Raw genomic sequence first — 14,334 nt, 5'->3', positions numbered from 1 at the left:
CAGGAATGCTTTCTTCCTGATGCCTTTTTCTTCTCATCTAGATGATGAAGTGTTCTTGGCTAATGAGGCACAGCGGCAGGAGTACATTTTAAACCAAGAGGGTGTCATCTACTGGGGGACTGAAAATGCAGTCCTAGCACAACCCTGGGACTTCAGTCAGGTAAACAAGAGGTCCAACATGTCTGTGCTCTCCTACAGCCACCAGCAGAGGAGGTTTGTGTATCTCCTGTGCCTATAGGATGCTACCCACTTCCATGCTGTGGGGCCTTGATGAAAGAACTTGCTGTCTACACTCGCTACCTTTGTCTAAGGTGGTGCAGAACAGGATGAATGAAGTCCCATAACCCAGTATATGTAAACTTAGCCATCTTCTCAGGTTGTCCTCTATGAAGAAATGCATTGCTCTGTATCTGAGCTTTGTGTGCCTTCCTTTCAACAACAGACACAAAAGCACTTAACAGACCTTAGTAATACTGTTTCTAGTTTACAGATAAAGTGAAGACAAGTAGATCTTCCAATTTGCCCGAGGCCATCTGACACAGACAATGATTGCAATGGAATTTTATTCCATTTCAGTGCCACCAGATCACAGAGTTACATCTGTGCCAACCTCAAGAGTGCTCCAGAAAAGCAATAATTTCCCTTAATCAGGGGATGGAGTATCAGGCTAATACATTTTCCACCTTGCCTCAATAAAGTTGTAAATCTGCTTTTAGCATGTTGTGCTCCCCTCCAAACCTCTGCTTGGAGCTCTCCTCTACAGCCCACTCACATAAAACTATCAGCAGAAAGGATGAAATAATCTGCACACAGTTACAAACCCTTGCAGGGACTCCAGATAACAAATGTTCAGGCCAAATTTCCTGAAATGATGTTCTTGTTTCAGTTTGAGGAGGATATTGTTGACATCTGCTTCACACTGCTGGATGCTGGTGAAAGGCACCAAGGAGACAAGGATCCTGCCCAGCGCCAGAGCCCCGTGTCCATCTGCCGTGCAGTTGCTGCCCTGGTAAGAAGGGCAGGCAGAGCCTCAGCCCAAGCAGAGAAGACCCAAATGCAGAGTGAAGGCTAGCATCTTCTTCATCCCAGTTTGTGGCTACCTATCCACCAACGAGGAAGCCTGTCCAGGGCTGTTCCAAACACCACATCCTGCCCATCTCTAGCCTTTCCTCATATTCGTGCTGCAGACAAGCAGTGCTGCAGGAGTTTCTTAGCAGTGACAGAACACTTACTGAATACATCTCAGGGGAGGCTGCTGCACCTGTTCTGCTCAGCAGTGACCATCATGCTTTGCACAAAAAATCCTTTTGGTTTCATCTGTTGTGCAAGTAGCTTCATCATACAGGATGAGGTGTACCTACCAAAGACAGGTAATTTCTTAATCCATCTTTCTCTCCTGGGGAGGCTGCTGCACCTGTTCTGCTCAGCAGTGACCATCATGCTTTGCACAAAAAATCCTTTTGGTTTCATCTGTTGTGCAAGTAGCTTCATCATACAGGATGAGGTGTACCTACCAAAGACAGGCAATTTCTTAATCCATCTTTCTCTCCTCTTTCCCTGCAGCTGAACTGCGATGAGTTTAGAGGAATCCTAACAGAATGTGGGACCGGGCAGCACTATAATGGAGCAGCCCCTTCCAAGTGGCTGGGAAGCAGCCCTATCCTTCGGCAGTGGATTGCATCGCGGTGCAAGCCTGTCCGTTACGGGCAGTGCTGGGTGTTTGCTGCAGTCATGTGTTCAGGTACACTGGTGGTTCAAAGACTCCTGTGTTAACAAAGCCTTACGTGGTCTACAGAACCTCTAGCATATGTCTAAATTCCTGATTAACACAGATGCCAGCAACAAAACCTTTAATCTTTAGGTGAGAGGCAGCTCCTCAGTTTCCTCATCAATATTCAGCATCACTGCTTTTGAGATAAAAGAGTATCCATGCACAGCATGCACTGAAGGCATCTATGATAGATTATTTCCTGAGGTGGCAGTAAGTCCAGACAGCAAGCCTGCTACCATTCCTAATAGCCCCTGCACCAAAAAAGGCTGCTACATCTATCACCAGAGGCACCCTTAGGGCAGGATGCACAACTGATTCACAGCTCTTTCTTCTGCACAGTTCTGAGGTGCCTGGGAATTCCTACCAGGGTGGTCACAGGCTTTACATGGGCTCACAACACTAACAGCTGCCTGACTGTGGATGAGTATTATGATGAAGATGGGACACTGATTACACAAGACAAGAATGCCCGTGTCTGGTAAGAAAAAATGGCAGGGTCCAAGCAATTTGAGAATACCTGGATCTAGGAAGTGATAGAGGGGAGAAAAGAAAAATATAAACAGCTGCAGGGAGGTGGACAGAAGAAAACTCAACTGAGATCCTCCATTTGTGTCAAAAACCATGGTCTCTGCTCTCCTCAGCATGCACTGACCTCTTTCAAAGGAGCATTAATTGGCTGTGGTTTGGCTAAAACTTTACTGTACCTCAGGTCTCAGTCCCTTGGTATATGCATGTGATGTTGTCTCTTGAAGGACCTTCCATGTTTGGAACGAATGCTGGATGGCTCGAGCAGACTTGCTACCAAAGTACAGCGGGTGGCAGGCACTGGATGCCACCTGCCAGGAAAAAAGCAAAGGTAAGATATCAAAGACAGTCTTGTGAGGATGGCAGGGCAAGTGGAGCAGGGAGCAAATAAAGCAGTTCACTATTCCTCCCTTCTCCAACTTCCAATGGAAGGATGCTAAAGGACGAGGCCTCACCCTGCTAACATTAAGCACTAAATCATCATTCCTCATGGCTTGTGCAGCTTATGTAGTTCCAAGAGCTCTGTCACAGCACTGCTCCCTAACATCCTCCAAAAACAGATACTTCACCACCCCTAGTATAAATCTAAACTAGTCATGGGTCTAGCTGGTAGAGCATCTGAATCTTAACTAGGCCACATTTTCTCTTCAGGTCCATCCTTCTGTGGGCCAGCCCCTGTTCAAGCCATCAAGGAAGGTGACACAGAAGTTGATTATGATGTCTGCTCCTTCTTTGCTGCCATCAATGCCAAGTGCCGGGTCTGGATACAAAAGGCAGATGACACCCTCAAGCCAGCTTTTGGTCCCACAAAGTACATTGGCAACAACATCAGCACCAAAAGTGTGGGCAGTGAACGTTGTGAGGATATCACACACAATTACAAGTATCCTGAAGGTATGGAGTAGGGAAGTGGCTGAGCACACTCCCTGCCAGTGTTGCAAGTGAAGAGTAAAGGACCAAAGAGCAGAGCCATTCCAAAGCATTATGGTCCTCCACCTCTCACAACTTCCCCTTCCTGAATGGCACAAAAACACCTTACTCTTGCTGTCAAAGCACAGGTCATACCCCAAATTTCATCCTGCTTAATCACATTAATCAGTTCTCTAAAAGACCAGGCCTTCCTTCACTAGGCACTTTCTTGTCTGGAAAACCTTTCCTGATTTCTGTTACCTGTACACTCTGTAAATTTACCTCCCATTACCCCCATAATAGATATATTTCAGACTCCAGCTTTCTGAAAAGGACTGTTATGCTCCCAGGTATTCTCTAAATCCCTCCCTCTAAAAGTAGCTCTCCCTTCAGAGTCTATTACTGAATGCCATTTCCCTGACCCAGCTCTGCCATCTTGTGTCTGCCTATGGCACGTTGTCTCCCTGGCTGCAGTCCTGAATGTGCCACAGCTACAGCTGCCGTTAAAGAGCCAACTGCAGCTTTTCCTCTGGCAGATGTGAGCACCAGGATGCTCTAAAAATAATGTCAAAACTTTCCAAGTAGAATCTTTCAAGTACCTCCAGTGAATATCCTGTCAGCTGAAATTATTTACCTGCTCCAACCAGAAGCACAACAGGGTATCTCTCTATGCTCTTGGGAACAGTTATCTACAGTGCTGCCAGCAATTCAATGCCATCCTTCTGCATCTACTGCTTCACACTAGTAAACAGGAAAGAATACTGAAATATGTGCTCCCCTTTTTGTGACAGGTTCTCTTCAGGAAAAAGAAGCACTTGACAAAGCCAATAGAAAGATAAAGAACCTTGAGACAACCAGCAGCTTTAGTGAGACACAGTTTAGCTGCATTCCTACTGCCTTTGAAGAGCCAGTTAACCTTTTCATCCATCTCCAGGCAAAGAATTCTTTGCCACTGGGACAAGATATTCCGCTTTCCATTGAAGTGTGTAACTACAGTGGTGGAGAAAAGGCCACTCACCTGGTAGTTGGGGCCCAGTCTCTACATTATAATGGTGTGCCTGTTACCCAGGTTTGGAAAGAAGAGTTTCATTTTATCCTCAAAAATAATGAAGGTAAGAATTCCACTGGATGCAAGGCTGGAAGAGCATTTCTAGTCCACTCACTTCAGGAAAAATGCACTTACCCATAAGTTTACAACAGGTTGGCAGAATAGCTGATTGTAGGCGATTAAATAAAAACACTTGGGCTACGTCACCTTAAAGATTTTAAATCTGCAAATCCAGTTGGATCAGTTAAACTTTTAAATGGTGAAGGTTTTAGTATAATGTTGGACACTAAAGACTCCTAGGTGTCATGCAGGCTAAGACCAAACTGTAGTTATCATCTGCATTGTCATCTCCATATTCCAGCTAACAACCTGCAGGTCTTTGTGCCTTACTCACGGTACAGAAGAGAGCTGGGACAGAGCCATCTGCTTAGGCTGACTGCCACACTGAGAGACGAGGACTCCTTCCACATATACTTTGCACAGGAAGAGATCAGCATTTGTGACCCCCCTCTCACTATTGAGGTAAGACAGGTCTATTGTTCTGTTACTGCAGCAGTGAGAAAACAGTTTTCATAGATGTAAGCAGTAAAACAATTCAGCTGGGTAGAGTGGCTCTCCTCCTGCCCTCTTCTGTCAAAGCAGTAAGACACCAGTTTGCGAAAGGTGACTCGTGCCACGCTGCTGTACAGCACTCCCACTTCTACCTTGTCTATGTGTGAGCATAAGAAAATCCCAACGACTCCTGACTCACCAGCCTGGAATCAGAGGCTGCAGGAGAAAACTACAGCTGAAGACTGTAGCTGAAAATAAAGTAAACTGAACTTTGCCTCTTCTGGCAACTGGCAGCTCAGGCTGAGACTTCTGACATGAAAGCATCATTTATTTCCCTTTAAATATAGAAGAATCTCTTTCCTTCTTTCAATTTCAGCGCATTTCCTTCTTTCAACAGTTTCCAGAAAATATGGTACAATATCAGCCAAGCACAGCAAAGATCAGCCTCCTGAACCCCCTCACAGAACCCTTGGAGAAGTGTGTGATAGTGGTTGCAGGGCGAGGGCTCATTTACAGACAAAGGAAGTACAGGTAAGTGCAAACTGACTGATCTTAGAACAGTAAATGGACAAAGACACAACACAAGCTAAAGAAACCTTTGGACAGGAAAGGCTGTCCTCCAGAATAAGTGGGCAACAATGTGGCAAGAAGACACTGCTACAGCATGAAAGCCCCAGGCATCCCATCCTTTATTTACAGATAATACAGAATGTTTTCACACTGAAAAGGAGAAAAGACACATAACAGAACTTTCAACAGATGTGTAGTATGTAAGCTGAAGGCAGCATGGCGTTTGTGAAAGCTTCAACCCATAGGCATAGACAGCAGAAGGAAAAGTCCCTGGTAACAAAAAGACTGTTTTTGGTACAAGAGAAGGTACAAGAGAAGTACTGGAAGGCTTAGGCAGAAATACACGTTAAGTAAAATAAGTTATAGGTGACTGACACGAGCTATGAAATTTAGAAATTATTTGCTTTTGTGAAATCAATTGCTTTTTTGCTAGTCAACTGAACAAAAGTGAGGTAAAAATACACTGTGATCTATCTTTCCACCCACTACCCACTGTCAGCAATAAAGACAGTCCCTGGGTACAATTTGAACAGAGTCTTTGCCTTCTCTCTTGAAGAACCCAGCAAACCTGACTTAGCCAAGAGTCATCCAAAAAGGCACGCTGTCCTTCACATGAAAAAACCTCCATATTTCTCTCAAGAACTGTATTAGGACAAAGTAACCTCAAATGCTTCCATGGGGAGTTCAATCCTCCTGATGTATCTCACTCCCAAACTACTGTCAGATCACAATTCCATTGTTGTAGTTTAGATAACTGGTAGCCTTCTGGTTTTGTGTTGTGGGGTTTTTTTCCTTTCCTTTTTTTGGGACCACATTTCTGTCTAGCAAATCCATCTCCTGGGTCCTGGGAACTAGAAATACAAAGAGGTGCTCTTCCTGTTATAACTCCTTCTCACCTTTCAGGCTTGGCTCAGTGCAACCTAAAAGCATTCAACAGCTGCAAATCCCATTCACCCCCACCCAACCAGGGCCTAGAAGACTCACTGCACATCTTACCTGCCTCCAACTCCAGAACCTGAAGAGCTACAAAACTATCAACATTGCAGCTTTCTGATACCCAGCTTGGAACACATCCTGCTGACCCGCTCACAAAACAGTGGCTATGATCCATACTCTGATCTTAGGCAAGTATAGATGGTAACAGTTTAATTAAAGTTACATTAAAATCATGCCTGACTTTGATTATTTGTACAAACCCAACTCTCTCCCACCTGCCACTATGCCCACTCTACAGTTTTGTAAGCTGAACCTCACTGTGACAAAGATAGGCTACATACTCAAGCAGATGTTGCATTTCTCACCATGCATATGTGATGAACCCACCACTGCTTAGTAATTTTTCCCTACCCATGACCAAAAAAAGGATATTCTAGAACTTTAAAGTGATGAGAGATGTAGCATTTATCTGGAGATAGAGTCTTTTCCACTAAAAACCCTTCATAAAGTAGCAAATAGTATTTTCTACTGCTTTAGAAAAGAGAAATATACTTCGCTCTTTTCTAAGGTTAGACAGCAAACAGCAGCACTGCTGCCTACTTTTTAATGGCTCATTGGGCTGCTTGCAAAGGAAGCAAGACCCTTTCCTTCTGTATATATACACCCTACCACCTGAAAACAGATAAAGCCACTCATGCAATTCTAGCAATATTTTATTATTCTTTGAACCCCATATCTGAAAAATAGGGTGCATTCACAGAACTAAGATGCAGCACTGCACACCCCAGGAATCCAAGCAAAATAACACCTCCTGGAATGGCAAAAAGTGATTTCTTGGGAAAGCTTTGCCAAGTGGCAGTAAAGTTATCTCCAAAAAAACCTGTTCCCATCATTCTCCCAGTAGCTGGAGAACAGAGAGATCCACTGGAAAAGCATATACCAGCAGCAGTGGCAGCAACAGATGTAGACATGGAAGAGCTAAAGTTGACCCTGTGTGAAGCTCTTGATTTTGTTCATGTTGTGATCTACTGCACCAGTTAGAAACTGCACCCAGCCTTCCTCTGATGGTGGACAGACATGGCTTGTCCTGTAAAAGTGGAGGAAATTCATTAGGAAAACCTCCTGGGTGTCTTCTACCTGTTCAGCCAGACAACACATAGGAACTGTGAAGTGCTGAATTACCACAGCATTAAAACAGGACTGCTATAGCCCCAGAGTGTCTTGAGCAAGGAAGAACCCATATCCATGTCTCTAGTCCCAAACCTTAACACATTTGTCTGTGTCTTCATCCCTACCATCCTTTTCTTACTCTCACCCCTTCGTGACTGGATAACATAACAATTATTCCAAAATTACAATGTTTACTGTCTAGAAATGAGTCATCTTTGACAGGAGGGAAAAAGATAAAGATATCAACCTTCATAGCAGGGAACACACACACTTACAAAACTGACACTGATACTCACTTTGTAATCTCTAAGACTTTCTTTAACACTGAGGCCAATTTAGCAGCCTAGAAAGAAACAAAAAGGAAGTAAACAGTTAAACACAGAAAAAAGCAGGCTCAGCAGTACTGGAAAATAAGAGAGGGTGCAGGAATGTTCAACACAAGAATGAGTAAAACTGCCACAGATCCTGATGCAGAAGGAAGCTATCTATCACTGCCATGCTAGGAGCGTCTGCCATTCTACTGCCGGTTGGGACAGGTGGAAATAAAGACAGCCTGTTTTTTAAAGCATATGTTAAAACATTTGCTTATTAAGAACAGTAAACTCATTACAAATTGGTAAGTAATATTAACATATGAAGTTACAAGTGACCAATTGTAATGCAATTCAATATTAAGCAGTATGTTATTTTTTACTCCAAAAAAATCAAGCCACTGGCCAAAGGCATGGAACCAGAATTAAGAAGAAAAATCTCAGATGGGAGAAGGTGCATACTTAGTTTATGATGCAAAGAACCCCTGGGAGTCATCTAGTACTACCTCCTGCACAAAGTAAGGCCTGCCTACCTCAAATTCAGTCAGGTTGCTCAGAGCCTTGCTCAGTCAAGTTTTGAGTATTGCCAAAGATGAAGACTCCACTGCTTCTCAAAGCAGCTTGTTTCAGTGCTCAACCATGCCCACTGTGAGAAATTTTAATTTTTAATTTAGCTAACTTTATCTGAGTAAGCTTATGTCACCCAAACAAGAAAGCAGAAATCCATCAGCAGTCTTAGATCTCACTTTCCTGAGGTACTGTCACTGGATGTCTACAGATTACAGTTCAGAGCCAAAGTCCAAGAGGCCATACTCTTCCCTGAGGAAGTGAAGACGAGGCATGCATTTCCACCTGAAGGAAGCTAAGTGTGCAGGAACCAAAGAGAACTCTTCATCCCTAAAAACTTGCTACTGAGACAGTCACTAACACCCATCTCTCCCTGAAAGTCACAAAATCCCTCCAATTCAATTTCTTACCCTTCTCTACAGCCAAGTAAGCAGAACCACACACAGGCTGTGGATACTTACATGGAGGCGCACAGCCAACTGGTTCACAGGTGGATACATGCTCAGTGCAAGCTCATCAACACTAGAAGAGAAGAGAGGGGAACAAAGGAAGAAAGGTCTTGATAGCACAACTCATGGATCCTGGTCAAAGCCTATACTCACCCTGAATGCAAGTCAGGAATGGCATGCATGACAAGGAGACATTCTCAGTCATAGCACGTAGTGCTTCTCACTGCCTGCTCAGAGATCTGTGTGCCACTCTCACACTTTAGGATGACATGTGGCACAGCTCCACCCCAAGCTACAACGTGTTCCTCTCCTAACTTGCACAATTCTCAACAGCCTAGGCCATAATTGTTTTCCCACCACATCCACTTCCACCACCTGATCAGTCTTGATATCATAAAGGTTTTCCAAATCCATTTTCTAGCCCTCAAGACAGGGACTGCTCTGGAGAAGAAAGCAGCATGAGAAGAGACCTGCTTACCTTGGACTGATCTCATGAGCAATGTCTGCAAGATCATCCAGTTGAGCAATCTGCTCTGGAGAATCAGCTTTGCCGTAAGCCTTCACTACACTCAACAGCTTCTTTAGGCAAGCTTTTGAAGCCTTCATCAATCCCATGCAGGAGCTCAGCAGCTTCCTGTCAGCCTCTGACCAGTACATGTCTCTGTTGCCTCGCAGGCCCAGCTCTTCATCTTCCATGATGTCACTGTAAGGGTCCTGCCCTTCCACCAGAGCCTGAAAACATAGATGCAGTGAAAACCCAGAGCCCAACATTAATTCCAGCAATATCCAGGAGGAAAGTGAAAACATAAAACACAATCTAGAAGTCATGCAAGAAAATATGGAGGAATCTCTCTCCAGCCAGTGTCTCTGCAGCCAGATTCTGTTAATCCCTGCAGGACTGGATTAAGAGAAACTAATCCTCCAATTCAACATAACAAAGAGGAAGAACCTGGCAAATAGTGCCATTCTTACATTGACTTAAACTGCCCAGCCACCCCACTCCATAATTCAGTACATGGCTTTATGGAAATCATATATAAAGTAAAACCAGGCTTGAGTTTAAGAACTCATTAAGATCCAGGTGTAATACGATCACGGAATTACGGAATTGTCAGAGTTGGAAGGGACCTCAAGAGATCGTCCAGTCCAATCTCCCTGCTAAAGCAGGATTGCCCAGAGCACATTATCCAGGAGTGCATCCAGGCAGGTCTTGAATATCTCCAGAGAAGGGGATCCCACAACCTCCCTGGGCAGCCTGTCCCAGGGCTCTGTCACCCCTACTTTACCCAAGTTTTTCCTCATATTTAAATGGAACTTCCTGTGTTCCAGCTTGTGCCCACTGCCCCTTGTCCTGTCACTGGGATCTACTGAAGAGTCTGGCTCCATCAAATTTAAGTCAAAGCCTGTATATAAAACAATCCCTGTGTTCCATCACTGAAGGTTTCTCAAAGGCTTAGGGGCTTCCTTACATGTTCCATCTCCTCCAGAGCATCTCTGACCACACCTAGACATGCAGTCAGAGCTGACACAACTGCTGCCTGGTTATCTGCAAGAGCAAAAACAATAAAACTGTGTCACTATGCTGATTCAAATCAGCACATAACTTAGATCTTAAGACTACAGGATCAATTTTTTTTCAGAGCTCAGAGCTGCACTGCTGCCATGCAGAGAATCTGGCCTGGTTCCCAAGCTCAAACAATCCAAATACAGTGAGGTTCTGCAGAATAAGCAAGCTTTCGTTGTTCTAGCTAGAATGCCCCTTACAGGGGCTACAGATATTCCAAGACAACATGTCCTACTTCAGTTGTTCTGCAGACACAACACTCACCTCGTGGCAGGTTGGACACTTGCTCACACGCCTCCCACACACCACCAGTTGATATAAGCTGATCCTGAGACAAGCTGAAACAAAACAAAGCCCCCAAAAGTTAGACTCAGTGGCACCACTCTGCTAGACTGTATTTTTATTGTCTGCACCAAAGATGATGCACACCAGTAGAAGCTCTGCTGGAAAGATGTCTCCAACAGCTTGTCACTGGTATCTCATGTCTGTGGAAAGGAAGAAGTCCTGGCTCCTACTGAATTTAATTATCTGTTGGAACCAGAAGCAGGAGCCTCTTAGAAAGGCTTCTCACGGTGCTTAAGCACTGTATTTCTCTTTCACAATCTGTGCAAAGCAGAAGCCTGTACTAGAGATTGCTGACCTCTGCCTAAGGGCAACAGGGTGTAACCTGTAAAGAGAAAGTGCTTCATAGCACTCCCATAACTACATTTATAAAGCTGAGCCATCATTGTGTTTGACAGTTCACTGCAGAGGGCAAAATCTGCCGTACAGTGCAAATGCTATCCAGCACCTTCATGGGAATCCTGCTTCTAGCATCTCTCCTTGCTCGGGACATGATGAAAATATTCTCCGTGTAGGCAAACGTACCTGACCTGGTCATGGGAACAAGAGGGTATATCAGGGCGTGGAGTGTATCCCACCCCCAGGAGATGGTATTAGCCTGACATTCTTTCCCTGGGCTCTCTTGGTGCTCCATCACAGCAGGTATGTCTGCACCCAGTCTCACATCCCCTTCATTCTGACCTGGATCCTGACCTACTGATTTGACCTTCTTGCCTTCACCTCAAACCAAACTCATTGTAATGGACATGCTAGGCAACCACTAGATGGTGTCTGATGCTGGTTACTCTCTCTGGACCTGACCTTGATCCTGACTTGCTGGCCTGATGTGGGAAACTGTTCTTTTCTTCCCCACGTAAGTCTAAACAAAATGCCTTTTAAGTCAGCAAAGGCCTGACTATTCCCAGCTAACAGACTAAGACAGATTTGCTTCTCAAGGACAATTGAAACCAAAACAACAGATGTGGTGTGGGACAGAAAGGATGGGCCACAAGCCATCCTGTGCCCCTGGCAGTCACCACCCTAACTTGGGGCTCATGCACGCTCCTTGGCTCTGGACAGTGACACTGACTGGACAGGTGGGGTCAGGGGGGTATAAAAGGCTGCAAGTGCAGCAGGTGGGCCCTTCCCTCCTCTCTTTGGTCCTTAACCGTCTTATTTAAAAGCACAGGACCTTTTGCATTACCTCCCTAAAGGACACTTTCTTACTGTGCGTATATATATATACACACACACACACATATAGATATATATATATCCCTGGTAGCCATTTATATTTGCATTTTCCCTAAACATCATCCCTCAGTTTGTGTTAACCCTTAATAAACCGATTAATTTGTGCAGCAAACACTGGTCTCAGAGGCAATTTCTGAGCGCGGGGGGTGCATCCGAACCACTGCTCTAAAACACGGCCCCGCAGCAGCCGCTCCTCTGTGAGAGGCAGCGCCGCGTGTGACCCTCGGGCTCGTTCACAAACCCCTCCACATCAGGGGGGCAGTCGCGGGAGCCCCTGACAGCCAGGAGCCCCCAGGATCAGCTGGTGACACCCAACTTTGCAGCTTGACCTCATCGCTACAGGCTTGGCTGGACACTCAAGAGAACCTCACTGCCCTCCCCAGCACTGCTGTGCTCACTCAGATACAGAGGACAGGGCCTCTGGTGACGAGGCCACTGCATTTTTCTGCCCTTTTCCCTCAGGAAGTAAGCTGCACTTGCTGCTTCCTAACAAGATACTTGTAACTTTTTCTTCCTTTTTTTCTGGAAAATTACTACCTCTCCAATGGAGCACTGAGAATTGCTTCTGTGAGTTGGATCATTCCTTCCACTACTTCAGTGGTAGCATCTCGTACCATCTTCCGAAGAGTAGTACCTGGTTGAGATGGAAAGAAAGCAAGAAAGTTGCCACTAAGTCAGCACCAACAGGACAACTGCACAGCCTGAGCACAGCCTGCCTCATCTCTGTGCATACACTAGAAATGAAGTTACAGGTCTTCTGAAGGAAGCAACTTCTTTCCCAGTTCCAAAAGGACTTTGGGCAAGGATCTCAACATTTCATAAATATGAATGCTCAATCAACTATACAACTTCCTACACTATCACTCTGATAGATGGACATCTGCAGGAGCAACGGGTTCACTCATAAACATGTTTCAAGTCCACAGAATAGCTGATAATGGGGCTGGCTACTCATCATAACTTACCTTCCTGCAGATACCAGATGTCACGTTATGCTCTGAAATACTGGGTGAAAAAACCAGCATGCTGTATAGTGGTGACTGCCCTGCCCTCCCCATCTCTCACCTCGGCCCTTGGGGAACCAATAGTACACTGCGGCAACTGCAAGAATGGCTTTTTGGACATCTTCACTCAACTTCTGGCACTCCTGAAAACAGAGAGGCAAAAGGATTAGCTGTGGACACTGAAAGGCTGCACTGCATTTACAAAGTCTCACCAGCAATCACTTATATTCAGATTGAGAAAAGTGAAGCATAGCAATAGCCACATTGCTTGAGAAACAAACAGAGCACAACAGGAAGGCCCAGGAAGCAAGCAGCTTACATCATAAGCCACCTCATGACCTGGTTCCCATACTACCCTTGTGTAGTGGTCCTGCACCAGAGAGGAAGAGCAGCTTAGATCATTATTCTGAACTGGAGGTGGCATTTTTCTTCTTCAAACACAGGTGTGATAAACCACTCTCAACAGCAAAAAGACTATGCATTCTTTGTTAGATCTAAGGTCTGTATTGCCCAATATCCTGTCCCTATCAGCAACCAGCTGTAGATGTTAAAGAAAAGAACATAAGAAATCAGTTTTCTGGGCAATTCCTGAGCTGGATTCACACACTCCCCAGGGCACAGCCCACACCGACCAACTGAATTTGCTTTACCAAAGAGAACTAAGAGATGCCTGAAACTTGTCACCGACACTGCAATTTCAAAAGTTTGTGGAGGCTTTCTCTTACCTCTGCTGAAGCCAGTGGAGGCCTTGAGAATGCCAAACTCAGCTTTGTAGCTTCCTGTGACGTTACTTTGAATGTCTGACCTAAAAAGGATTCAATGGAGGCAAAAGCACAGAAAGTAACTTTGGTAAAAGACAAAAGAACAGAGCAGCTACACAAGCAACATCTCCGATGCTGCCTTGCTCTATTTGATTATCTTCCTTCCAAGCAACACAAAAATATAAATTAAATTCCAATATAGAAGAAAAATTCCATGGTATATGCACGTGCATGGTGCATGTGTCCTATGTCTGCTTTTTTTCTATTTTTTTTCACTGGTAGTGATATCCACAGCCACATTCCGTGCCCTGGTCCATGACACCTCCACTGGGCTGTGCTGTGAGGCTTTAACAGCGAGCAAAGGCTTTACAAATCTCGCTGTGAGATCTGTTCCACACCGGCCCCTGCTCTGCCAACGCCAACACTCCGGAGCGGAGGGAAGACGCAGAGGCCCCGCCCGAAGCCCTGCCGGGGATCCCGCTGGCACGTCAGAGCCCCGCCAGGCGCCGGCACCACGGACACCGCCCGGCCCGCTCCTGACCCGCCCGCCTGACCCCGCCGCGCTCCGCTCCCCGCCCATACCTCGCGCGTCCCAGAAGCGCGGCAGCCCGAACGGGTCCCG

At 45.4% G+C, this 14,334-nt stretch overlaps 2 protein-coding genes across 2 annotated transcripts in view; one reads left to right on the top strand and one right to left on the bottom strand.

Annotated features, from left to right (window-relative positions):
* The window catches only part of EPB42 (erythrocyte membrane protein band 4.2), a 9,740-nt gene extending 3,311 nt beyond the window's left edge, over nucleotides 1-6,429 (top strand). Inside the window, exons 4-13 of the mRNA XM_009994041.1 lie at nucleotides 42-160; nucleotides 887-1,009; nucleotides 1,564-1,741; nucleotides 2,111-2,249; nucleotides 2,524-2,627; nucleotides 2,948-3,190; nucleotides 3,997-4,317; nucleotides 4,615-4,775; nucleotides 5,203-5,336; nucleotides 6,279-6,429. Of these exons, the coding sequence (XP_009992343.1) occupies nucleotides 42-160; nucleotides 887-1,009; nucleotides 1,564-1,741; nucleotides 2,111-2,249; nucleotides 2,524-2,627; nucleotides 2,948-3,190; nucleotides 3,997-4,317; nucleotides 4,615-4,775; nucleotides 5,203-5,336; nucleotides 6,279-6,429 (1,673 nt within the window). The remainder of the gene's footprint in view (nucleotides 1-41; nucleotides 161-886; nucleotides 1,010-1,563; nucleotides 1,742-2,110; nucleotides 2,250-2,523; nucleotides 2,628-2,947; nucleotides 3,191-3,996; nucleotides 4,318-4,614; nucleotides 4,776-5,202; nucleotides 5,337-6,278) is intronic.
* A 776-nt stretch (nucleotides 6,430-7,205) lies between these two features.
* Nucleotides 7,206-14,334, bottom strand: CCNDBP1 (cyclin D-type binding-protein 1; the record flags this gene model as incomplete). Its single annotated transcript, XM_009994040.1, has 10 exons — nucleotides 7,206-7,398; nucleotides 7,778-7,824; nucleotides 8,821-8,881; nucleotides 9,287-9,540; nucleotides 10,278-10,354; nucleotides 10,637-10,710; nucleotides 12,485-12,581; nucleotides 13,013-13,094; nucleotides 13,677-13,756; nucleotides 14,295-14,334. Coding segments are annotated over 10 exons (921 nt in total), but the record flags the coding sequence as incomplete, so codon positions are not given.

This window comes from Chaetura pelagica, unplaced genomic scaffold, assembly GCF_000747805.2.
Source record: "Chaetura pelagica isolate M959 unplaced genomic scaffold, ChaPel_1.0 scaffold493, whole genome shotgun sequence".
In the NCBI taxonomy this organism is placed as follows: Eukaryota; Metazoa; Chordata; class Aves; order Apodiformes; family Apodidae; genus Chaetura; species Chaetura pelagica.
Note: the sequence above shows the minus strand (reverse complement) of the source record. Positions and strands in the feature narration are given on the sequence as shown.